At 43.5% G+C, this 26,316-nt stretch overlaps 1 protein-coding gene across 1 annotated transcript; it reads left to right on the top strand.

Annotated features, from left to right (window-relative positions):
• The first annotated feature begins 161 nt into the window (after positions 1 to 161).
• Positions 162 to 25,925, top strand: STAG3 (stromal antigen 3). The gene is made up of 32 exons (XM_030299942.1): positions 162 to 246; positions 638 to 754; positions 4,817 to 4,913; positions 5,881 to 5,957; positions 6,256 to 6,460; positions 6,972 to 7,123; positions 9,995 to 10,068; positions 11,072 to 11,195; positions 11,958 to 12,056; positions 12,266 to 12,345; positions 12,970 to 13,077; positions 13,345 to 13,459; positions 13,622 to 13,727; positions 13,869 to 13,972; positions 14,242 to 14,334; positions 14,460 to 14,549; positions 14,809 to 15,009; positions 15,130 to 15,200; positions 15,305 to 15,392; positions 15,872 to 15,952; positions 16,035 to 16,127; positions 16,277 to 16,445; positions 16,570 to 16,706; positions 17,309 to 17,410; positions 17,926 to 18,074; positions 18,321 to 18,449; positions 18,541 to 18,698; positions 23,169 to 23,340; positions 23,588 to 23,692; positions 24,001 to 24,070; positions 24,942 to 25,001; positions 25,513 to 25,925. Exons 2-32 carry the CDS (start codon positions 668 to 670, stop codon positions 25,519 to 25,521), a joined length of 3,405 nt encoding a protein of 1,134 aa, XP_030155802.1. The 5' UTR covers positions 162 to 246; positions 638 to 667; the 3' UTR covers positions 25,522 to 25,925.
• The last annotated feature ends 391 nt before the right edge of the window (positions 25,926 to 26,316 follow it).

Here is a 26,316-nt window from a genome sequence, read left to right as displayed (position 1 = left end):
ACCCCAACACATCTTAAGAAAACATGAATATATTTTTCTCACAGAGAAAGGGCTACAGTCAGAGACAAAGAAATTCTAATTCATTTACCCTTGTATATAAAGACTGGGGTGTTGTATCTAAGGAGAACCACATTCCCTCATAGGGATAGTGATTCTTTGTCAGCTGATGAAGGCAGTGACTTTGAAGACAGCCTGAGACACAGTGTGAAGAAGAGAGCAGCAAAACGACCACTCAGGACAACCCCAGTGAGTCAGTCCATTTTATTTTGCTTTTGAATTTGGTCTGGGAAGCAGCAAAAGAAAACCTAGAAAAAGCCTCAGATGATATGTTTGATGAAAGGATAAAATTTAAAGAGCATTAAGGGACAGAAATAAGAAGAGGGCAAATTTTGAAGAGAGAAGATAAGAGAAAAGGGTAGTAAGGGCATAAAGAAATAGGAATGGGCCTAAGGGACTTTTTTAAAAGAGAAGAAAATAATAAAGTTCACAATATAAGAATTAGTTATTTCAGATCTCAGTAACTCAAACTCTGCTGTGAAATTGGCAGCTTAAGCCTACTTGTGTGACAACGATGAGACTAAGTGTTAATATCACTTCTACTTTTTAAGGATATTCATGATCTCTTTATACTTACTAGGTGGCCAAACATCCAAAGAAGGGGTCCCGAATGGTACGTGGTCATGGCCAGAAAGACTCAGAACCACCAACCAGTGATCTTTTTGATGCTGTGAAAGCTGCCAAAAGTGACATGCAGGTAAAACGGTGTCTCACCCTCTGTTTCTTGATACTATCTCACTCTTTGTAGGATAAAAAGATAAGGACAAATGTTTACAAAATTGATTTAATGTGGACATGTTAGGGAATATAACCTATATCAGGAAAGAGAGATAAGACCATGGTGTGCATCCTTGGAATGATGTAAGGGAGACCTTGGATGAGAGAGAATGTGCCTTTCCTAAAAGTGTCACAGAACACGGTGGATTTTGCTTTTATTGACTGACAGAGGAGGCAGGCAGAGGCATTGGATAGTCTAGAGAGGAAATGGTATGGGTGGCAACTTGTTCACCCTTGTGACTTTTTAGCTCCACTTTAACAGTTACACCTAATCCTTTTTTCTCTCTCCACATTTCTTTTTCCATAATTTTATTGTAATTCTATTATCATCTAAAAGTGTAGAAGGCTCATGTATAATTTAAAAATTTTGAATGATCACCCAGATCTCTAGTCCCACCTCAAGAAATGAAACATTAATAGGGCCACAGTAGATCTTCTCTCCACCTGGCTGGCCCCCACAGTCCCCTCACCACCCAGAGATAACCACTAGAGTAAATTTTATGTTAATCATCCCCTTGCCTTTCATTATACTTTTGTCACCAGTGAATGTGTTTTTTTTAAATAAGTGAGCAGTTCTTTATATGTATAGTCTTCTGTGACTTATTTCGATTGTTTGAGATTTAGTCATATTGATGTGTAGTATAGGTTTTTATAGTTTCTAGAACAGTTTTAGATTTTCAAATATAGGAAGTTTTTCTATTTATATTTTTGTTACTGATTTCTAACTTTATTGCATTATAGTCAGAAAATGTGGTCTTTGAAACTTACAGAGACTAGCTTTATGACTTAGCATTTAACCCATTTCCAAAACTATTTCACCTGTGCTCACAGAAGATGTGTATTCTCCAGTTGTTGGGTAGAGTGTTCTCTAGGGTGAGATCAAAACTCCCAAATGGTACAAATGTGATACTGTTTTGATCTTTCTACTAGGTGTTAGGGTTTCCTTGTTTTTGGTCTGGTATGTCAGTTACAGAGAGATGTATTAAAACCCACAAAGATGTTCTCTTTAGTTACTACTTTTGTATTCATACCTATCTTTGCCTTAAGTATTTTGAGCATTTGTTGCCTAGTAAATTGAACCTTTTATTGATATTTACTGTCATTTTTTATATTTTAAGATAAACAACTGTTCTGTTTTTTTATTAACATAATCTGTACTAGCTTTATTTTTAGTTACTATTTGTCTGATACCTTTTTTATCCTTTTCCCTTCAATCTATGTATGTTTGGAGTGTGTCTCCTGCATATAGCGTATATCTAGATTATGTTATTCAATCCATTCTGCCAATCTTTCCTTTAACAAGAGAGTTTGAGGGGCGCCCGGGTGGCGCAGTCGGTTAAGCGTCCGACTTCAGCCAGGTCACGATCTCGCGGTCCGTGAGTTCGAGCCCCGCGTCGGGCTCTGGGCTGATGGCTCGGAGCCTGGAGCCTGTTTCCGATTCTGTGTCTCCCTCTCTCTCTGCCCCTCCCTCGTTCATGCTCTGTCTCTCTCTGTCCCAAAAATAAATAAAAACATTGAAAAAAAAATTTAAAAAAAAAAACAAGAGAGTTTGATTCATTTATATTTATTGGCACTATTGATACATTTGAATTTGTTTCTCCCATTTTATGTGCTTCCATTTTGTCTTAGCTTTTCTGTTTCTTTTTCTCCTTTACTTCCTTGCTTTTGGATTCTGTCTTCTATAAGGACCTATGCACACTTTAATTCTAATTGCCCCTTCCAATTTACATGCTGTCTTGTAGTGTTTTACTTGTATCTATTTCCCTTTCCAACAAATTAAACATTGCTGTTTTATAAAATGTTTGTTTGTATTTACTTGAATTTCTATCATTTTATTTATCATTCCTTCTCAAATCTTCTGTAAAAATTCATTCTCTTGCTGTTCAAAGTTTCTCTCCTTTAAAATTTCTGTTAGGTAGAGTTTATTAACTCTTTGTTGTTGTTGTTGTTGTTGCTTGTATGAAATGTCTTTTACCCTTGTTCTTGAAAGGTTATTTTCTGGGTATAGAAGTCTAAGAGGACATTTTTCTGCTTCAGCACATTAAAAAGATTATTCCACTGCCTTCTAACTTCACTTATTGCTGGTGAAAGTCAGCTGTCAGTTTAAGTTAGCACTATCTACTACAACAATTTGTAATGATGGAAATGTTGTATATCGTCATTTAGTATAGTATTCACTAGCCACATGTGGCTGTTGAGTACTTGAAATGTGACTGGTGTGACTGTGGAACCGGATTTTAATTTTCATTTGATTTAATTTTAATAGCCACATATGGCTAGGGGCTTATGGATTAGTTCAAATCTAATTTATAAGTGGTTTTGTTTGTAAGTGTTATATGCAGATCCTTTGTAAGTGATCTCTTTTTGCCCTGTTTTTGAGATTTATTTTGCTTTTGTGTTCTGATGTTTTATATAATGTTTATAGGTGTAAATTTTCTTTTCATCTGTTATGTTTGAAATCTATTGGCTTCCAGGCTCTAAAGATTGGGGTCTTTCAACAACTATGGAAAATTCTTTTCAAATACTGCCTCTTCGTCATTCCATTATCTTGTTCTGAAATTCAATTAGATATTAATTAGAATTTCTCACTCTATTCTCCATATCTCTTAATAGCTCTGTCACTGTTTCTGTTAGTCTGTCCAGGCTGCATTTTGGATACTTTCTTTGATTTAATCTTCTAGTTCACTCATCTTTTGTTTTTCTGTGTCCAATCTGCTTTTAACCCATTCATTAAAATGGGTTTTAAATTTTTTTTTCATTTTTATAGATTTTTGGGGGGTCTTTTTTCAAAATTGATTGTTCTTTGCTTCTGGTTTAAAGCTTCACTTTTATTTTTTTATTCATAGCATAATTTATAATCTGTGATAACTTTAATGTTTGAAATCTATGAATATGATTCTGCTGTTTTTTCTGCTAATTCTTACTTTCAGTGCCTTATTTCTTTACTAAGTTTCACTTTGAGCTGCTCATTTCTCTTGGAGTTCTATACTTTGGACTCTATATTTTGGAGTTCTATATTTTGGAATTCTTTGGGTCCTGAATTAAAGGTGTGGTTGGTTGGTTGGTTGGTTGGTTGGTTGGTTGGTTTTTAAAGGTGTGTTTTTAAGAGAGGAACCTGCTTGGCTTGGCTGTAGTTGACTGGGGACCCTCCAGAATCACTTTGAATTAAATTCTCTAATTGAGAGTATTCTGATCGTATAGGGAGTATGGATCTAGACTGCAAATCTAGACCTGAGAGCTGACTTACGGTTATGAATTTTCAAGGGCGAGTTCTTTTTTTTCCCTCCACCCCACGTTAACGTCCTAACAAGCTGGTGTTCATGCTGTCCCCTTCTGACCTGTGGGTTTATTTTTCATTCCTGTTTTCATGCTAACATGACTTTTTTTTTTTAATTTTTTTTTTAACGTTTATTTATTTTTGAGACAGAGAGAGACAGAGCATGAACAGGGGAGGGGCAGAGAGAGAGGGAGACACAGAATCTGAAACAGGCTCCAGGCTCTGAGCGGTCAGCACAGAGCCCGACGCGGGGCTCGAACTCACGGACCGTGAGATCATGACCTGAGCCGAAGTCGGACGCTTAACCGACCGAGCCACCCAGGCACCCCCATGCTAACATGACTTTTTGCAGCACCTCGCTTTATCGCAGGAGCCTCCTTTTGGACCTCTCTTCTTGGAAAGCCCAAAAGCTCGATCTCCTATGCTCTGCATTCCATGCAGCTGTCTGGACAGAAAGTCATGGTTCCTGGGGTTCCATAGAACCCTCAGGGCAAGAATCAGCTTGCTTATCTCCCAGGATTGCTACCCTCACTTCATTTTGGGCCTATACGGAATTCTACCTTTCATTCCAGTTCAGCAATACGTTTTAAAAGATGTTTTTAACATTTTAATCAGAAGTTTAGCTGTTTCAGTTGGTACAATCATACAGGATTTCCATTCTGTCATATTGCCAGAAATAGAAATCATCCACCTTTTTTTTCCTAGTCTTTGGTGGATGAGTGGCTGGATAGCTACAAGCAAGACCAGGATGCAGGATTCCTGGAACTCATTAACTTTTTCATCCGATCTTGTGGATGTAAAGGTAAGGAAACTCCCTACCCCTTTCTAATCCCTAGCCCTTTGCTCCTATGTTATAGAACTTTTGCTACATTTAGATGAGTAGGACTAGGAATCGCCTAAATAAAGAGAGAAGGTTAAGCATATGAAAAGTTTCACTGATTTGACCACATTGTAGATTGGTAAGTAGGAAAGTGGTCCTGTTAGGGAACTATGTTGGTTTGGTTTGGAGATAAGACCCTTTGGGGAAAAGTAACTAATCACACTAATGTGAGGCCAATGATACTCACAAATTTGAAAATAGACCATTAGACATCTTTTAGTCTTCCTATCTTTAGATGAAATCATCCTTCATTATTCCCTATTTCTCAGATACTTCCTTCCATATTTCTCCACTGAAGCTGTGGATTCCCCAGATCCCCATAGGTCATGACCTAACTTATTGGGGTAAGATAATCTCAGGCAGGTTGTGTTATAAGAATCCATAATTGGTGTGATTTTTTTTGCTTTATTTATTTTTTATTTGGGTTTAAAGAAAAAAATTTTAATGTTTATTTGTTTTTGAGAGAGAGAGAGAAACAGAGTGTGAGCAGGGGAGAGGCAAAGAGAGCCAGAGACACAGAATCCCAAGCAGGCTCCAGGCTCTGAGTTGTGAGCACAGAGCCCGACATGGGGCCCAAACTCACGAGCCATGAGATCATGATCTGAACCAAAGTTGGACACCCAACTGACTGAGCCACCCAGGTGCCCCAGGATTTTTTTTTTAAACTATTCTTTTCCATTGCTTGATTCCTTTGGGTTTTCTAGAGAGGTTGCTTTAACAGCAGATACACAGTTTGATGGCAGCAGGTTTAGGACTGGGATTTAGGTTTTCTGATTCCCCACCTATGCTCTTTTCAATATATTTCCTAGCTCATCTTCAGGTGTATGTGCAAATGGTCACAGTGTCCTGTTATTTTTCTTGTAACTACTTCACCTCCTCCATTCCTCAGGCAATGTGACCTCCGAGATGTTCAAGAAGATGTCCAACTCAGAGATCATCCGGCACCTAACAGAACAGTTTAATGAGGTGGAGGAAGACAATCAGAATTCTCTTGCCACTCTTATTTCAAAACACAAGGCCCATTATCCCCTTCTTTCTGACTGTGGGAAATAGGATAGCTTTTGGAAGAAGGAGTTCAATCTCTTGGGGGCAAAAGGGACCCATAGATGTTATCTGAATATGCCTCTGAAGTTGAGAATAGCAGGAAATGAGGTATAACAGAGAAAGATTTTTACTATACTATTGGGTTTTGACATCCAAAGTCCCTATGGTTTCATAGACTTGGTAGTACTTTTTCTCATTCAGTTCATAAACCCTTCTATAGGATTCAGGAGAGTATCCCCTGACAGCACCGGGTCCATCCTGGAAGAAGTTCCAGGGCAGTTTCTGTGAATTTGTGAAAACATTGGTCTATCAGTGCCAGTATAGCCTCCTCTATGATGGCTTCCCTATGGACAACCTCATCTCCCTGCTCACTGGCCTCTCAGACTCCCAAGTCCGTGCCTTCCGTCACACTAGCACCCTGGCTGGTGAGCATTCATTTTTAGTCTATAAATGTTCTTTTGGGGATTTCCTGTGTTCTGGTCTCTGAATTCTTCTTAGCCTTTCAAGCCCTGGCTTCTTTTACCCTGAACTTCAACCAAGTTTCTCACTAGTAGTATTGCAAAAAAGGGTAGATTACAGTGACAGTTTCCAATCTTAACTTGTTTCTCATAGCTCAACAGATGGGAACATGCTGAGGATTAAAAGAAGCCCAAAAGGGGGAGAAAAAAAATGTCCAGAACAGTCTTAGGATTTTAGGGTCACCCTGCTCTAGCTTTTCATTTTGAGTCCCCTTCCTTTTTCTTTCCTTCTTTTCTTTCTTTCTGTGGCAGAGGTGGCAGCAGCCATGGTGGGTTACCCCCAAGTGCCCCACTCCCTGCTTCCTCCTCTTCTTCCCACTGGAACCACAAGATGCTTTTTTTTCTTCCTTTTTAAAATCTATCCTCCCTCCTCTGACCTAAGTAAAAATTCCCTTTTCTTGTTTTTCCTGGCTCAAAGCCATGAAGCTAATGACCTCCCTGGTAAAAGTTGCCCTCCAACTGAGTCTGCACAAAGACAATAATCAGCGGCAGTATGAGGCTGAACGAAATAAGGGACCAGGACATAGAGCTCCTGAGCGACTGGAGAGCCTGTTGGAGAAACGCAAAGAGGTAAAAAGTGTTCCCTGCCTCTTCCCTCTCTCTCTCTCTCTCTCTCTCTCTCAGCTTCATCCACTGTTGCTGAAGCCCGTTTTACCCCTGCCCACACACTTCTCTCTTGTAAGGCACAGGCCCCTAAGCAACCTTTTGGGTCATGAACAGTGGAGTCTGACAGTAGTCTAATAGACCCATCCTGTCAGAGGTCACTGCATGCTTATCTTGTTTCTGGGATGTGATCTCAATGAATTAGTTCTAACTCAGAGTAAATTTTAGAGTTCTTTATAATCCAACTTTTGCTTAGTTTCCATTATCTACATTCATTACCAGGAATGTTTTTAAGTGCTGTGCTTGCATCTCATGCAAGGAGTTAATTTTTGACTTTCTGGTCAACTATATAGTCTGCAGATCACCAGAGGAGTATTAAAGGCCAACCACTGATGAGGGAGGCCAACTGTTTGAGGACTGGAAAGTGACTGGCCTTTCAATCACTCCTGGACTGTCTGTTCCAATTAGCTACCAGTTCCATGGCCTTATATAACTTCCAAGCTTCCATTTCCTTTTCTTTAAAAAGGGGGATAATTCTACCTTTTTTTGAAGATTAAATAGATGGTGAGTGAATAGTCTGGCACATAGTGGATACTTGCTTTATTTCCTTTTATACTTAAAGACAACTGGAGGACATAAGCCCTAACAAAATCTTTTACACTGATTAAACCCTCAAACAGCTGTGCCTGTCATGAGACACTGATTTTCCCCCTACTCTCTCTTAGTAATCTCTCTTAATATCTGAGACTCCTCCAGCATGAGGTTGGCAGGACTCCCCATGCCTAACCACAACAATTGACTGTCTTCTCACCCCTCACCAAGATTTCTTCCATGGTAAACCTTTCCTTACTCTCTCTTACTATTTTCAATGTCAGTATGATCTTAAACCTCATGTGTATTAGGTCTGTCTCATATCCTATGTATAATACCGTGAATCTTTTTTTTTTTTTTTTTACTTGTCTAGGCTCTTGCTTTATCAGTCATTATTTCTCTTTTTGTTTTTAATCCCTCTCTCCCCACTGTTCTCTTCACTTAGAAATGTCTGTAGGCCTTTGAATCTTCCCTTTACTCTTCCTCTCTATGAACTACTCCATTTCTATCCTTCCTTTTTAGTATTTTCTTACTTCCTTAATATCCAACTGAATCCATTTTTTACTACCTAGCTTCTATCCCCATTTTTCTTTGAAATTATTCTTTCCAAACCAGTGACTTTTTAAAAAAAATTTTTTTTAACATTTATTTATTTTTGAGACAGAAAGAGACAGAGCATGAATGGGGGAGGGACAGAGAGAGAGGGAGACACAGAATCAGAAGCAGGCTCCAGGCTCTGAGTCATTAGCCCAGAGCCCGACGCAGGGTTCAAACTCACAGACCGCGAGATCGTGACCTGAGCTGAAGTCGGACGCTTAACCGACTGAGCCACCCACGCGCCCCAACCAGTGACTTTTTAATCCCTATAGTCAGTGGTCTTTTCTTAATTTCCTTTTTCCAAACTTCTATAGAAATTGGTACTGATGACAACTTTTCCTCCTTCTGTCCCTCTCTCTCTTTCCTTTTCTTTTCAATATGAAATTTCCCAAACATTCTGAGAGAGAGAGACATTGGCAGAGTGAACATCATATACAAATTATCTGGATTTAACAACTAATATTTCATTATATTTGTTTCTTCTAATTTTTTGTTATTTAAATTTTTTAAATGTTTATTTTTGAGAGAGAGAGAGCGAGAATGAGTGGGGGAGGGGCAAAGAGAGAGCGAGACACAGAATCCGAAGCAGGCTCCAGGCTCCGAGCTGTCAGCACGCAGCCTGAAGCAGAGCTCAAACCCATGAACCGCAAGTTCATGACCTGAGCTGAAGTCAGACACTTAACTGACTGAGCCACCCAGGTGCCCCAATTATTTTGTTATTTTATAGTAAATTATATATATACTGGTATTTCCACCTAAAGACTTAAATATGTTCTCTGAAAATTATTTTAAAACTTATCATCCAAGAAAATTATTCCTGCATTAACTCAATACCATTTTCACATTCAAAAATATTAATTATTCCTTAATATTTTGTAATTCCAATTCATATTTAAATTTCCCTGTGTATCCCCAAAATGGCTTTTATATCTGATTAATTCCAACCAGGATCTAATTAAGGATTATGATGCATTGCATTTGTTGTATTTCTTAAGCCTCTTTTAACCTCTGCCTCTCCCATCCCCCCCCCCAATATATTGATTTATTGAAGAGGTAGGGTCAGTTGTGTTCCCTTATAATTCTGCTTCCTTGATATCTATTCATCTAATCCAGGGTTTCTCAACAATGGCACTGTTGACCTGGGGCCTGTCTTGGCATTGCAGAATGTTTAACAGCATCCCTGGACTCTATCCACTAGATGGCAGTAGTACCCCCTCCCATTAGTGACCACCAAAAATGTTTTCAGAAGTTGCTAAATGTCCCTTGAGGGGCCCTGGTTGAGGACCATTGGTCTAATCTCTTCCTTTTCTTCTTCTGCTAGGTTTTCTATTTCTATCAAATAAACTGCATTTATTTAAAAATTCATGTTCTCAATTGTAAGTCAAAAAACCTGTGTAACTACCAGCTAGTGCCTCTGAATAGCCAAAAATAACCAGACCCAGAGGTGATATTATTTTTTCCAAACACAAAGAATCCTCTGAGTCGGTGGTTGACTCTACAGCTTCTTCCAGAATTAGAAGGTTGAAAAGAAACCTAAGATATCAGGGGGTCAGATTATGTCCTGTAATAAAAGGAAGTAAGTGGAAGTCATACTTTTCTATATACTTTTGGGGCACAAGAAAGATTGACCTGTTACTCCCTGTCTTCCAGCTCCAAGAACATCAAGAGGAGATTGAAGGGATGATGAATGCACTCTTCAGGGGGGTCTTTGTGCATCGGTACAGGTGAGTGAATGCGCTCCTCTCGTTGAAACAGCTGGTCCTTGGTTATGGAATCTGTAAACGTAGCAAGGTGTCCCTCCGTTATAACCCTGGTAATTTGGTTAGTCCTAGTGCAAATGCAGCTGGAGCAAAAACTTTGACAACAGATGTTTTAAATTAGTAAGGTTTAGTTCACCCCCGACTCCAGGGGCTCTTGTAAGCTCTTTTGGGAGAGAAAATAAGAGAATAAGGCACTGTTGAGTATTATTCTGCTCCAGCTTTGCCTAAGATCTTCCCTTCCCCATCTTCCTGGAGCTGGAGACTTGAGAAGACCGCAGCAGAGAGACAAAAGGCAGGGCTTTTCTGAGCATTTGCAACTTGGCAGGCCTTTTCCTAGCGCAGCCTGCTGTTTCACTGGGCTAAAGGCAGGGGAGTTTTACACTGTTTAAAAGAACTGGTGGAATTAAGTTAAAAATAGCATCCATATTTTTTTCTCACTGTTACCTAGATTTCAACCTCTGCCTTTCCAGAACTCTTCAGCTGATTTAATATTTTCTTCAAGTGGAAATTTGGCCAACAGTTAAACTGACTTCCGAAGTCAGTTTGAAAAGGGGCATGGAAAATAAGCTCAATTATTTTATGCAGTATTACCAAAAAAATGTTAATTTTTTATTTTTAAATATTTATTTGAGAGAGAGAGAGAGAGAGAGTGAGTGAGAGAGAGAGAATCCCAAGCAGGCTCTGTGCTGTCAGCACAGAGCCCATCATGGTGCTCAAACTCACGAACCATGAGATCATAATCTGAACCAAAATAAAGAGTCAGATGCTCAACCAAGCAAGCCACCCAGGTGCCCCTAGAAAATATTTATTGTTTATATATTTACATTGGGAGGGAGAAATGAAAGGTTTGGAGCATGTTGTTCAGTCAAGAAAGTAGATTCTTCTATGGCAGGGAGATGTCTGGGTGGATGGAAAGTGAATTTAGAGAAAGACGGTGATAGGGGTCAGTTTATCTCTCTGTGCCTAGGGACATCCTTCCTGAGATCCGTGCTATCTGCATTGAAGAGATTGGGTCTTGGATGCAAAGCTACAGCACATCTTTCCTCACTGACAGCTATTTGAAATATATTGGCTGGACCTTACATGATAAGGTCAGTGTTGAGTCAGCTTCTTTTCCTCTGTTACCCTCACCATCTTCCCTGTCTCAAGACACCACAGCTTTTCCTGGTCCTGCTGCTTAGGAGCTTCACTAGTGATCAGCCCATCAAGACAGTGAACCTCAAAACTCCGCAGTATTGGGGAGGGTAGGATGAGGTAGAAGAGAGAAAGATATATCCAGGAGATGAACACCTTAAAACCAGAGTAGAGAAAAACTTTCCCTAGAAAAAGGCAAGAAAGCTATTAATGGATTGGTGATACAGGTGCTAGGGTGGTGATAGCCAAAAGATCCTTTTCTTTTGGCTAATAAATAAATAATAAATCTAATAAATCTAATAAATAAACATTAAGTTTATTTATTTTTGAGAGAGAGACAGAGGGTGTAAGCAGGGGAGGGGCAGAGAGGGAGGAGAGAAAGAGAATCCCAAGCAGGCTCCACAATGCCAGTGCACAGCCCAACGCAGGTCTCGATCCCATGAACCATGAGATCATGACCTTAGCTGAAATCAAGAGTTGGACACTGAACCAACTCAGCCACCCGGGTGCCCCAAAGATCCTTTTCATTATGATTGCTAAATTCTGCTGTGATCTTTTCATTTTTTTATATAAGAAGACAGCTGTCTGTTGTCTCTGAGTCACCCCAAAGTCCTCAGCATAGAGGACACCAAAGCCCAGAAAGAGTAATCGGAGGGGCATGGAAGCCCAGTGGGGGTTGAGTAGAGGAATAGTTAGTCATATTCCATTTTCCTCAATAGCATCGAGAAGTCCGTCTGAAGTGTCTCAAGGCTCTAAAAGGGCTGTATGGCAGCCGGGATTTGACTGCCCGCCTGGAGCTCTTTACCAGCCGCTTTAAGGTAAAATTGGGACAGTATTCCTGTGCTTGGTTCTTTGTTTGGTTCCTGTTTCCCCCACCTCATCTTTCCATTCCTATTGCTCTTATGTGTCTACAGCTATCCCAGCCTCTGCCTACTCATTCTTTTTAGGAATCTCTCAAATTCTAAGAGAGCATAATGTTTTAGGATGGATACAATGAAGTACTGAGCAACGTTCTCTCTCCTTATAGGACCGGATGGTTTCCATGGTCATGGACCGAGAGTATGATGTGGCGGTGGAAGCTGTCAAGTTACTAATACTCATCCTTAAGTGAGTCCTGGGGAATGGGGAGGCACGCATCTCAGACTTCTACCTTTCCAGCATTAGGCAGGCCCTTCCAGAGTTCTGTCCCTCCGCTTGTCATAGGTTGACTCTTCTTTCTATAACAGGTTGAAAGACAGAGGTCATTCCTGAGTTGCAGGATCTCCAGGGGGGATATTTCTTATCTTCTCTAACTCTCCATACTCTTCTGTTTTCCACTCTTCATTTAAAAGTTCTTGGGCGCCTGGGTGGCTCTGTCGGTTAAGCGTCCGACTTCGGCTCAGGTCATGATCTCGCCGTTTGTGAGTTCGAGCCCTGCATCGGGCTCTGTGCTGACAGCTCGGAGCCTGGAGCCTGCTTTGGATTCTGTGTCTCCCCGTCTCTCAGCCCCTCCCCTGCTCATGCTCTGTCTCTCTGTCTCTCAGTAATAAATAAGCGTTAAAAAAATTAAATATTAAAAAAATAATAAAAATAATAATAAAAGTTCTTTGTCAGCTAATCCTCATTGATTTTTGTTGTTGTTCCTCTTTTGGATCGTTACAAATCCTTATTTGCCTCTTTGTGTTTCTAGCCCTAGTTGTGCTAGGGGACATCCTTCATATCCACCTGCTTTTTCTCCTTTTCTCTTGGCAGGAACATGGAAGGGGTGCTGACAGATGCAGACTGTGAGGGCATCTACCCAGTTGTATATGCCTCTAACCGAGCCCTGGCCTCTGCTGCAGGGGAGTTTCTCTACTGGAAGTGAGTAGGGTCCTCTCATTTGTTCCTTTAACATCCTCCTGTGTTGTTTTTTCTCCTGCATCTGCTGCTGCTCTTCCCAACGACCACCCCGCATACCTGTTAAAGTCTCTCTTTTGTTGCTTTCCCCCTCTTAACTCCTTGAGGCTTTCCTTGGCTCCGCACCTCTTTTCCTCACACGTCTCCTTGGACTCTTTCTTTCTTTCATGGAGATTATTCCACTCCTCATTTGCTCCCAGGTGTGCCCTTTCCCTGTGTTTGTTCTACCAGGCTCTTCTACCCTGAGTGTGAGACTAAAATGGTCAGTGGGAGAGAGCGACGCAGAAGTCCACGTGCCCAGAGAACTTTCTTCCACCTTCTGCTGTCCTTCTTTGTGGAAAGTGAGGTGACGTATGGGAAGGAACTATTTGGCTGTTGTGCATAAAGACCTGTGAGTAGAAAAGGATGGGACTGGCACTACAGGAAGGAGAGACATGGTTTGTCAGTAGCCACTTCCCAGAATTTTCTAACATAGCTTCAGTAACTTAACATGTACCTTCTTCCACAGCTCCATAACCATGCTGCTTATTTAGTAGACAGCCTGTGGGACTGTGCAGGGTCTCAGCTGAAGGACTGGGAGAGTCTGACAAGCCTGTTGCTGGAGAAGGACCAGAGTGCGTGCCACATGGTAGCTGGAGGAGGGGACATTTCCCCCATGAGGCATAGGTGTCCTGGGCAGTGGGGGAGTTGGGGTGACTTGGGAGATGGAGGGTGGCTAATTTGCTATTCTGGTTTTCATCCTCCTGCCAACCCAGACTTGGACGATGTGCAGGAGAGCACATTGATTGAGATCTTGGTGTCCAGTGTTCGGCAAGCTTCTGAAGGTCACCCACCTGTGGGGCGGATCACTGGGAGGAAGGTATGGTGTGAAGGGTGGGTGGGTTGGTTAGCAATAAAAGTCCAGACAGGTATGGTCTATCTTCACCCTCAAGCTTTGGGTTAGGGTGCCTCTTCTCTGCTCCTCAAGGAATTCCGTTTCTAGAAAAATAAATCTGAAGGAGGTGCCAAATGAATTATCTTTTCCTTCCTGGGCAGATGAGATTGTGGGGAGGAGGGATACACACGCACTCCCTATGGACCTAGTGTTTTTCCATATCTTTCCCTATACCCCCAAATGACTAATTCCAGGGCTTAACCCCGAAAGAACGTAAGATCCAAGCTGATGACAAGGTGAAGCTGACAGAGCACCTCATCCCCCTGCTACCCCAGCTCCTGGCCAAGGTAGAGCTGCCCTACCATTCAGTACCTGGGAATGAGAGGTGAAAGGAAATGGCCCCCAGTGAGGACTGGGAGTAAGACTTAGCATACATTAGCTAGTAATTAGGTCTCCCTCTCAACCCCTACAGTTCTCAGCTGATGCGGAGAAGGTTGCTCCCTTGCTCCAGCTTCTTAACTACTTTGACCTCAACATCTACTGCACAAGGCGCTTGGAGAAGGTGAGTAGAGAGGAAGGTAAAGTTCCTACACCTTGCTGCTTTCTTGGTAGGACCAAAGGTTCTACTGCCAATATCTGGTTCTCAAGAACCCAGGTTCCAGAAAAATCAATAAGCCTTCCCTTCCATAGGCATCTTCCCCTTGAAAGTTAATGCTTTCAATTGTACTTCTCATCTCCCCCAACCCCACTCCCCTCCAGAAGACTTGCCCCCTCTTTTCCTTGCCCAGAGCACTGTGTTCTCCCATCTCTTTTTCTGTCAGCACCTGGAGCTCTTCTTGCAGCAGCTCCAGGAGGTGGTGGTGAAGCACGCAGAACCCACGGTGCTTGAGGCAGGTGCTCATGCCCTCTATCTGCTCTGTAATCCTGAGTTCACGTTCTTCGGCCGGGTAGACTTTGCCCGCAGCCAGCTGATGGATCTGCTGAGCGACCGCTTCCAGCAAGAACTTGAAGAGCTGCTGCAGGTAGGAACTGGGGATGAAATATGGGAAGCCCCAAACTTGGGTCCGAGGGGCCGCTAGGTGGGGAATGTAGATCTATTCGTTATTGGGAAAATCCTGTTGTGGACCTTTTCTCTCCCTCAGTCGTCCTTCCTAGATGAGGATGAGGTGTACAGCCTGGCGGCCACTCTGAAGCGCCTGTCTGCCTTCTACAAGTGAGCAGCTCACCTCCCATTCCCTCTTCCTATTTCTACTGGTGTCTGTGGTGGTGATTCCTCTCATTCTGTTCCTGCATCATGTTTCCATCTCTTCCCCAAAGTGCTCACGACCTGACTCGCTGGGAGCTCTATGAGCCATGCTTCCGACTCCTCCGGAAGGCTGTGGACACAGGAGAAGTTCCTCACCAGGCAAGTAGATGAGTCGGAGATGTGGAGGCAGAGGGGAGTTTTTAAGGGCCCTGTGTCCCAGGTGGCCGACTATCCCAGGCAGTTCCAGTCCCAGGGGTGCAGAGGAGACACGAGAGGAAGAGCATGTGCATATCTTTCCTTCAGTTCCACTCTAGAAGGTGAACTGTACTTTCCAGTGCCTGAAAACAGCCATCCTCTCTGGTTCCCGGGCAGTCAAGGATAATGTTGAGGGATTCTAGGAGACATCAGATAAATAAAGAAGAGGTGGCATTCCTGTCCAAGACAGAATGCTCTGAAGATTGTCCAGAATCAGATCTTTTCCCCCCAGAGAAGGAATCAGGTCTCTTCTAATCTCATTTTCTCTCTTCACTCCTTTGTGTGTGTTGCTTGTCTGTCTTTTCCTTTCTCTCTTCCTCCCTCTTTCCCTTTCTGCCCTTCACTGCTGACTCCCCCATTTTTGTAACATTTGGTTGTTACAGGTGATGCTGCCAGCCTTGACTCTTGTCTATTTTTCCATTCTCTGGACACTAACCCACCTTTCTGGATCAGGTGCTTCCCAGGTGAATATGGGTCTGAGTAGGGAGAGTGGGAATGGAGGAGCCTGTGTCTCCATTCCTCCTCCTCAAGCCACTGTCTCCACAGAAGCAGCTGTTGAGTTTGAAGGACAGGATGGTGGCATTCTGCGAACTCTGCCAGAGCTGCCTCTCAGATGTGGCTTCTGAGATCCAGGAGCAGGTTAGCATTTCCTCAAGTGGGACCAAGGAGGCATGTCACTTCTCATGGTCTGAGGAAGCCTTGTTCTAAGGAGAAATTAGCTGTGTAATTTCTGTCTTGTGAATATCCTGTCCTCTTTAAGCATTCTTTTTTCTCCCCCCCCCCAACAGGCTTTTGTCTTATTAAGTGATCTACTTCTCATCTTCAGCCCTCAGATGATTGTAGGGGGTCGCGATTTTCTTAGACCCCTTGTCTTTTTTCCTGAAGCCACGCTCCAGTCTGAACTAGCCAGCTTCCTCATGGACCATGTCTTCATCCAGCCTGGAGAACTGGGCAGTGGTACAAGGACTCTATACCTGGGGCTCAGGAAGGGTCTGGGGCTTGGGCCTGCCTCAGGCATATAAGGGCAGGAGGCCTAGATCTGTGGTTCTGATCTTTCCATTCTGCTTTTGATGTGAGCCAGGTCATTCCCAGGAGGATCATTTACAGATAGAGCAGCTGCACCAGCGGCGCCGCCTCCTGGCTGGGTTCTGCAAGCTGCTGCTTTATGGGGTGCTGGAGATGGATGCAGCCTCAGATGTTTTCAAACACTACAACAAGGTACAGTGAGGCGTCAGGCTGAGTGAGCACAGCCACGACTTCAGATGCTGGAACACTGCAGGAAAGAACGTGGCGAGGATGACAGTATCAGGCTTGAAGAAAAGCAGGAGGAAAAAGGCAACAGGAGTTTAGAATAAGGGGACAAAGAGGAATTGGTAGTAAATAATTACAGAAAAAAAGCTGTTAGGAAATTCATTGGAGAGAAAGTAAGCTTATTCATCCTGTCCAGAATCTTTTTTTTTTTTCTGTGAACCCAGTCGCTGTAAACTGGGGTAATATAAGAAGAAAAAAAAAAAAAAGAATGGAAGATGTGTACCTCAGTTTCCTCAACTCACCATTGTATTGATTTCTGTTTGCTGTGAGCACTTCTTCCCCAAGAAATGGGCTCTGAGCAGAATTTCTTCCCATATTTATTTGCCTAAACTCTGAGGTCTTCGGGCTTTGACCTATTGGTCTAGTCTGAGTTGTTTTATACTGAGATTCATGTTTCCTGACTTAACTCACTTTAGGAAGGAGACATGATGAGAAATGTAAAGGAAGAAACAGCAGAACCGGTCTTGCCCTGTGGCCAAACGATATCTTCTTCATTTCCTGTCCCTCAGTTCTACGGTGACTATGGTGACATTATCAAGGAAACATTAACTAGAGCAAGGCAGATTGACCGAAGTCATTGTTCCCGAATCCTGCTGCTGAGCCTCAAGCAGGTACTCCCTTCTGCCTGGAATACCTCTGACCTGTGATATGCCTTCCCTGTAGCCCACAAATTCTCTGCTCACCCTCAGCCATTTAGAATGTGAGATCCTTAAGGAACTTTCTAGTTTATTTTGACTCTTAACTTTACTTGACTGTCTTCTTCATAACTAGTAGGTCTGTAGAAACTATTAGGTGATGGGCAGTTTCCCCAACTTCATAGAAAGTGAACTATCAAGACATAGGAGCACCAACAATAAAGTGATAAGAATACCTAATTTTTTTCTGCCCTGTTCTCTGTCAGTCTCTTCAGTTACTAGGGACATTTTTATTGTTACAGAGCAAGGGTGAAGTTTCTTTCTGTAGGGGTTCAGGAATAGGAACAGTGTCCTGGGAGGAAAGAAAGAGTAAAGGTAGCAGGTGGCATCCCAAGTCCTTTAGAATTTCTACGCGGAGAAAGGAATGCTGTACTTCTCTATTTCCGCTTTGTTCCTTCGTTTCCCAAATGTACCATGTCTCCTGGACACAGTTGTACACAGAACTGCTGCAAGAACAGGGGCCCCAAGGCCTGAATGAGCTTCCTGCCTTCAGTGAGATGAGGGACCTGGCCCGAAGGTTTGCGCTGAGCTTTGGGCCCCAGCAGCTACAGAACCGTGACCTTGTGGTCACGCTACACAAGTAAAGTACTGGTTAAAAGTCAGGGTACTTGATTGAAGAGGGGTGAGCCATAGGCTGTGTGCAGGGAGAGTAGGAGTGTGGTCTTGGAGGGAGGGATAAGCATGTTGAGGAGCAGCAGTCAGGTTGGCTGGTGGGTATTCTCTGGGAGACAGACTGGGAACAGGGGAAGGGTGCACTTGACAGGATGCTTCCCCGGGAGGAAAGTGAGGAGGGGCCATCTTCCTAAAATAATTCTGTTCAACCAAGGGAAGGCATCAAATTCTCCTTGTCTGAGTCTCCTCCAACTGGTTCCTCCGGTCAGCCCCCAAACCTAGCATTCCTGGAGCTCCTTGCCGAGTTTTCCCCCCGACTCCTCCATCAGGACAAGCAGCTGCTGTAAGTTAGTGGGTAATGGATAAAGATGAGGATTAGGGAGTAGTGAGGGCCAAGCAGACACGTCAGCCTCTTCATCTCACCCCTTCCTTAGACTGTCCTACCTGGAAAAGTGTCTGCAGCGTGTCTCCCAGGCACCTGATTGTCCCTGGGGTCCAGTCACCACCTACTGCCACTCCCTCAGCCCTGTAGAGAACACAGTGGAGGCCAACCCTCAGGGCTATCCCCGCTCTAAGAAGAGGCGCACTGAAGGTAAGTGTGTGTGGATATCAGGGTAGTGAGCACTACTTCCTTCCTCCATAGCCAATACCTAGATGTAGGGTCTTTTGCCTTCTTCACACTTTTGTCTTTAGTCAAATAAAAAACATTTCACTGAGCATCTGCTATCAGTAAGGGGTACTCATTTTCTTCAGAGTTTATCTAGGCAGCTAAAAATAGCAAACCTCTGTGAAAAATCAAATAGCGACTGATGATAAGACCAAAGATGAAAATAAGAAATCTGTACATTTAGGGGGCCCATCCTTGCATCTAGTATTCTATTATTTTCTAAATGTTAAAGATTTTCACACAATCTTTATGATTTTTTTTACTCTCAGATCATTACTTGTCTTCTAATCTAATGCTTTTTCTTTAATCTTCTTTTTTTTAATTCTTATTTATTATTTTTGTGAGAGTGTGCACACACACACATGTGAAGCGTGGGAGGGGCAGAGAGAGAGGCCAATTGTCAGCGGAGAGCTCAATGCGGGGCTTGAACTCACAAACCTCGAGATCATAACCTGAGCTGAAGTCGGATGCTTAGCTGACTGAGCCACCCAGGTGCCCTTCTTTAATTTTCTTTTTAAATATAATTTCATTTTAGGTGAAAAATATCCTAGAAATCACAAGCTTGATGTGTTCACACGTATGTGTTTTCTAGTGAACAACTGAAAATCTTGGTTCTCCCCACCCCACCCCCCAGGCAGTATCACTTATCTACTTTCTGTCTTTGGGTCTGCCTACTCTAGACATTCATATAAGTGAAATCATACCATATGTGGCCTTATGTGACTGCCTTTATTCACTTAGCATAATGTTTTTAAGGTTCATCCATGTTTTAGCATGTATCAGTACCTCATACCTTTTTATGGCCAAATAATATTCTATCGTATGGCTGTGCCACATTTTATTTATCCCTGTACTAGTTGATTGCCATCTGAGTGGTTTTCATTTTTTTTTTAATTGAAGTATAGTTGACATACATTACATTAGTTTCAGGTGTACAATGTAGCTGATTCTATAACTCTGTATAACTTGATAGGTTATGTTGTGCTCCCCCTAAGTATAGCTGCCATCTGTCACCGTACCACTGACTGTGTTCCCTGTGTTGTACCTTTCATCCCGTGACTTACTCATTTCATGACTGGAAAGCCTATGCCTCACTCGCCTTCATCCATTTTGCCCATCCTCCCACCCCTCTGCCAACCACCAGTTCTCTATATTTATGGGTCTGTTTCCACTTTTTTAGTTCATTTGTTTTGTTTTTTAGATTTCACATATGAGTAAAATCATATCATATTTGTCTGATATTTCTTGGCATGATACTGTCTAGGCCCATCCATTGTCCACAAAGCCCTTAAATGAGGGCTGAGTGATATTTCATTGTGTATGTCTACTGTATATTCTTTATCCATTATCTGTTGTGTGTCCTTTGGAACACAAAAGTTCCTAATTTTGATGAAATCCAGATTATTTGGTTTTTCTTTTGTTGTTTGTGCTTTGGTGTCATAGCTTGAGAAATCATTGTCTAATCCAAGATCATGAAGATTTTTTAGAAGATGGTTTTCTTCTAAAAGTTTTCTAGTCTTAGTTCTTTCTGCCATCCATTTGAGTTAATTTTTGTATACGGTGTGAGGTAGAATGTAACTCTTTAAAATGTCTCTAGGTATACTACTTAAAAGTATTTTTTTATACCACTAGGAAACTCTGTTTTAATCATTTAACTAATATCTGTTAAGGACCTATCATGTGCAGGACACTGTGCTAGGTGTTTTAGAGGCTGTGAAGGATCCTCAAGCAGCTTACCATCTAATAGAGAAAATACATTTATAGAATATCTAAATTATGAACCATCACCAGTAAATGATAACTTCCTGAGGGTTTTGAGAATTGACAGACTGAGGAGCTCCTGGGTGGCTCAGTTGGTTAGAGGTCTGACTCTTAGCTTCAGGTTAGATCATGATCTCACAGTTCATAAGATCAAGCCCTGCATTGGGCTGGTCACTGACAGCATGGAGCCTGCTTGGGATTTCTCTCTCCCTCTCTCTCTGCCCCTCCCCAGCTTGCTGTCTCTCTCTCTTTCTCAAAATAAATAAACATTAAAAAATTAAAAAAAAATTGACAGATTGAATGCTTTAGAATTCCAGGAAAGAAGGTATCACTTTGAGTTTAGTTGATCTAAAGCCTAGGAAGGCTTCACCAGGAAGATGGAGTTTAAGCTGGAGCTTGAAAAATGGACAAGATTGATGTAAGCTAAACAGAGGAAGAACGAGTATCATGAGCTACCAGAGTAGCACAAACAAAACATAGGAAGGTATGTATTAGCTGAGTATGCAGATGTTTAGGCTGGTTTGCCTAAAACAGAGGGTTTGTAAAGGTAGGAGAAAACTGAAAAGACTGGTTCCATTGTCCACTCAACAGATATTTACTGAGCACTATGTGCTGGGAATATAGCAGTGAACAAAAAAAGACAAGTCTCTTTTCTTTAGAGTGTGTGTGTGCTGTGGTGGAAAAGCAGGGAAGAGGACAGGGAAGCCTTGGTGAGGTGGGAATCGCAGTCTCTTCTCTTATTGCTGGGGGAAGGCTGGCAGAGCTTGTGAGTGTTGGGCCAGGACTGCGAGGAAGGAAGGGGTGCACAATGTCTGTAGAAGAGCATACAAGAAGGGGCGCCAGTGCACAGGGCCGTGATGGCATATGCCTGTCATGTTCTGGGAAGAGCCAAGAAGGCCAATGGCCGAATGGAGAGTATGTAGGGTATAAGACCAAAGAGATTGGAGGAACCCAGAGCATATGAGGCAGAGTAAAGACTCTGGCTTTTACTCAACAGTGAAATGGGAAAACATTACAGCATTTGAACCGGAGAGTGACAGGATCTGCCTTGTTTTTAAAGGATCCCTCTGGCTGCTGTGTGAGAATGGACTGTAGAGGGGCAAGGGTAGAAGCAAAGGAACCAGTAAGGAGGCTGTTGAGTGGGTAGACTGGGGGAAGGGATGGAGGTGGTGAGAAGTGGACAGATCCTGGATATATTTCTAAGGTATCACCCATAGGATTTCCTGACAAACTGGCTGTGGGATGTAAGATGGGAATTGAGGGTGAATTTGGCCTAAAAAAAAAAAAAAGATTTTGGTCTAACAACTAGGTAGGATGGAGTTGATACCAACAGAAATGGGGAAGGTAGTGAATGAGTAGATTAGGGCTTGAGTATTAGCCATGTTGCTACAGGTGGAAGTGTAAAACAGACAGCTGGAGATAGGAGTCTGGAGTTAAGGGTAGAGGCAAAAGCTTGAGATACATTTGGGAGTTGGTATTTGAAATGTGAACTTGTGAGGCTAAGGAAGCCAGTGAATATGGTAGGCAGGAGATGCTGAAAGGCTGAGCCCTCGGGCATCACACTGTGACTAGGTTGGGGAGTTGAGGAGGGGCCCGTCTGGTCCTCCCCTAGGGCACAAAATCATGTGTGTGGCTCTCACTGGCTTTCTCTAGTTCTCTGCTTAGATCAGTAGCAGCTCACTTTCCAGTTCTGGAAACTTGGGGCTGTGAACATTTACAGTGGACGAGTATTAATATCCCTTTGAAAGTACTATCGCCTGGGTTTTCTGAGATAACCTTGGATTCTTTCTGGTCCTCTACCTTTCTCAGGTCTCTGCAGAAGAGACTTTAACATTGTGAGCCCGAGGTCCTCCATTTCTTCATGTCAGAAGCATGCTGACAATGCAGCCACCTCCTGTTTTCCTGGCCTTTAGAAAATCCAGTCTGCCATTTGTCTTTTCTTGCCAGCCCTCCTGCTTCCACCCTAGCAGCTTCAGAGCTCAGGAACTCTGTTACCATTTTAAGGTTGTTTTTTTTTTTTTTTCATACAAATGTTGAGGGGTGCCTGGGTGGCTCTGTAGGTTTAGTGTCTGACCCTTGATTTCGGCTCAGGTCTTGATCTCATGGTTGTGAGTTCAGGCCCCACAATGGGCTCCATGCTGGGTGTACCTACAATGAATGAATGAATGAATGAATGAATGAATGAATGAAGTGATTGAGTAAGTGAATGAGTAAGTGAATAAATAAGTTTAAAAAAAAATGTTGAATGAATGAACAGGACCTCACACATCTTCATTGATTGAGACCTTGCAATCTTAAGGAATCTTATTCTCTCTCACATTCGTGTTCATGTTACTGTTTATCTGTGATTGATATATGTCTATCACATATCACATATATGTCTATTTTTTTTCTATTTTCTGAGCCGTGTTGTTTTCCTTGAACAAGTCCTAGATACTGTTGTGTAAGCCTTTACTTTTTAGTATGTAGGGTTATGCTTAATTTTTAGTCATAACCTAATGAGGCCATATAAGTTTTCCATTCTCTTCTTTCTTAACTTTCCTGAACCAAAATCTGGTCAGGTCTTGAAAATGTAGAAGATGGCCTGTGGCAGTACCTGGTCTGCAGTGAATATGTGCCTCTGTTGCCTTGCAGGCCCCTCCAGGCAGCAGAGAGAGGATATCTCTTCATCCCAGGAGGAAAGCCTCCAGCTGAACAGCATCCCACCCACACCCACCCTCACCTCTACAGCCATCAAGAGGAGGCAGCCTCTGGGGGGGTTGGAAGAGATGGAAGAAGGCAGCCCAGAACCGGAGCTTGTCCAAAGGTAAGGGCTGAGGAGAGCAGTTGGGTGTCCGATCTTGGTGTTTGCCATCTTCCTCCTGCCATTTCTGTTCTCTTGTTCCATCCTGTGGCACTCCATCATCATTCTCGGGTTCTTCTCCAGGCTTTTACCATTTTCTTAGCTTTAGATTTTCTTTCTCCCTATGAGCTTTTCTCCCCTGTAACATTGCCCACCTTACCCTTTTTACCCTTCACTTTTATCCCCATCACTGATCCTGCTTTATTACCAGCAGCCAGCCCCTTTCAGGCAACCAGAGGTCAAGATTGTCGAGTCCACAGCATTTCCGGACTCTACTCAACCGTTCCGGTCCTGGTCTGGGCAACCGGCTGACCAGGTGAGCTGCTCCTTGCTTTTCATCCTCACTTCACACTAGGCACCTGCTGTGAGGGATTCTCCCCTAACCTGGTGTTTCTGTGCCCATACTTTTTGGGCTTGTTTACATCACAGACCTCTTCCTTCCAGGGGTACGTGTGTCCTTAGCTCATAGAACTGATAGAAGTCAGCTGCTCTGTTTGAAGCAGCAGTGGGAGCCTGGAGCTCGCTCCACATCTGCCCATCCCACTCTCCTGGGTGCCTCCCAGATACTCTCAGGGGTCCTTAAATAGCAGTGTGAAAGCCTCTACTCTTTGCCACTGCCCTCAGACTCAGCCTTATGGAAGAGGATGAAGAGATCCAGAGTGAGTTAAGTGAAGAATGGCAAGATACAGACAAGGTGAGTGGACCCACCCTTCCCTTTTCCTGCTACAACCAGAGGGCTTTTTGAAAGTCCTCTAAGAATCACAGAGTAAAGAAGGGAGACCTGTAAGGTGCTTTGTACTTTTCCTGGACTTTTATTAAGGAGGGGAGGGAAAACAAATTCAAAATCCCAAAAAGGGCTTGGATAACACTCCCCCTCCCAATGTCCAAATAAGTATTTTTCCTCTGAGTCTAAGGGTTGAAAGCAGTGCCAGAGCTGGAGAAGGAAGGCGGCTCACTTTCCCCAGTTCTCCCCTCACTCCCTTTCCTACCCGGCCGCCAGGCCAGCAGGAGCACATGGAAGCTGTGAGGTGATGTGGGTCCGCCGCACCACCACTCTGTCAAGTTAGCTCCTCTTAACCCCTCAGCCTCTTCATCTTTCAAATGGAGTTTTCCCTCAAACTACAAAGTGAAGGCACCTTATAAACTGAAAAGGGTTACGTGTCTGCTGCTGATATTCTCCTCCCTTCTCTGCTCTTTGCAGAGGGAGGAAGGGAGGAATAGTGCAAGGGAATGGAGGTTTTGTGCTCAGAAGGAAAAAAACAATGACTTCTTCAACAGAGACTAGAAAACAAGGCCTCTATTAACATAGTCTTTCCTAAAGTCCCCTCAGAAAAAATGCCATTTTCTGGTTCTAAACTGAACGAATTTAAGGGACTCAACTGGCAGCCAGGAGAGGCCTGGGACTCTGGGAACTTTCTAGGTCTGAACTTTCTGCCCACCATCCCTTTGCTAGTCTCCCCTCCCTGGCTGCTGCAGGCACCCACCTGGGAAAGGGACCTTGGTTATTGTTTGCCCATGTGACAGGGGTGAGAAGGGCCAGTCTGACTGTCACCTGCTCTCTCTAGCACTCTTCCTCTAGTGAGCACGGGCTGGATCTCTTAGATTCCACAGAGATGAACCTTGAGGTGAGTGTCCCCAAAAATACTGTGGACAGCAGGTTAAGAGGACTTTGTGGGGCGCCTGGGTGGCGCAGTCGGTTAAGCGTCCGACTTCAGCCAGGTCACGATCTCGCGGTCCGTGAGTTCGAGCCCCGCGTCGGGCTCTGGGCTGATGGCTCGGAGCCTGGAGCCTGTTTCCGATTCTGTGTCTCCCTCTCTCTTTGCCCCTCCCCCGTTCATGCTCTGTCTCTCTCTGTCCCAAAAATAAATAAACGTTGAAAAAAAAAAATTAAAAAAAAAAAAAAGAGGACTTTGTGTCCTTGGGAGGTGCTGGCAGGTAACCTGTGTGCTATGCAGTAGGTGGAAATAGAGGCAGTAGCCCAAGGCCTGGCCTCTCTGCTGCTTCTGGAACCTTAGGAGTAGCTGTGGGGGGAGGGCAGGAGGAGAAGTAAACTGTCATGTGGAGGACCTTGCAGTCATCTCCTTGCCCTTTGGGCTGTTCTGTCTCTGTGTTTTCCTTTCATCTTTCCCGTTACAGGATCTCTGACATGACTCTGTGCCCCTCCCCGTCTCCACTCCCCATCTCAACTTGGAAAAGGCAAACAGGAGAACAGAGCAGAAGGAAGCACTACTCCCAGGCTCCACTCTGGTCTCTGAGGGGAAGGAGAGGTGGGCTGTGCCTTTCTAACCTGACCTTTCTCTGATGATGTTGGGATGGAGAAGCCTTAAGCCCCCAGTCCTTCTTACTGCTCCCTGGCTCTGTCCCTCTGTATTGAGAAGAGTGCCTTTTTCCTGCCATGTTTGGAGTGGGTGGGGGCTTCACCTCAGTATTGGAGAGGCACTGCCTCCCCGTGTTGAGTGGAAAGAGCCCAATAGTTTCCTGTATTTTTGGAGCATCTTTCCCAGCCTCTTTTGTATCCTTGTGATTAGCTCAATAAACTTGTTTGAATCAGCTGGTTCCCAGGGTGTGGCTTGAGATTGTTAAACTGATGGAAGTCAGGTTCTTTGCTAGTGTCTCAAGCGGCTCTCCTTCGCCCTATGGCCCAGTGTACAGACACACACCAGCCCTGCACGCGCCGCCAGGTGCCTTTGTGTACTGGCTCTCAAGGATGTAATGCTTTGTAACTGGGAGACGTGGTAGGGCAGAGGAGCTAGGAAGGCACTGGCTGCCTTTCAGTGGTTTATGTAGTGAGGACTATTCAGACTGAGGAGAGAGGGCAGAATCCTGATTGCCAGAGGGTGACCTATCTCACTACACTGAGAACAGGCCATACACCTTGGCAGCCTTCAGCCAAGGATTCTTTGCAGGGGGAGTTTCATGACTTCATCCCAGAGACACCTG

This window comes from Lynx canadensis, chromosome E3, assembly GCF_007474595.2.
Source record: "Lynx canadensis isolate LIC74 chromosome E3, mLynCan4.pri.v2, whole genome shotgun sequence".
NCBI lineage: Eukaryota > Metazoa > Chordata > Mammalia > Carnivora > Felidae > Lynx > Lynx canadensis.
Note: the sequence above shows the minus strand (reverse complement) of the source record. Positions and strands in the feature narration are given on the sequence as shown.

Excerpts from the sequence above, each read along its gene's own strand:
- STAG3 (XM_030299942.1), top strand. The coding sequence starts at position 668 with ATGGTACGTGGTCATGGCCAGAAAGACTCAGAACCACCAACCAGTGAT. Across the intron at positions 11,196-11,957 it reads GCTGGACCTTACATGATAAG|CATCGAGAAGTCCGTCTGAA; the intron begins GTCAGTGTTGAG and ends TTTCCTCAATAG. Across the intron at positions 15,393-15,871 it reads CAGGAGAAGTTCCTCACCAG|GTGATGCTGCCAGCCTTGAC; the intron begins GCAAGTAGATGA and ends TGGTTGTTACAG.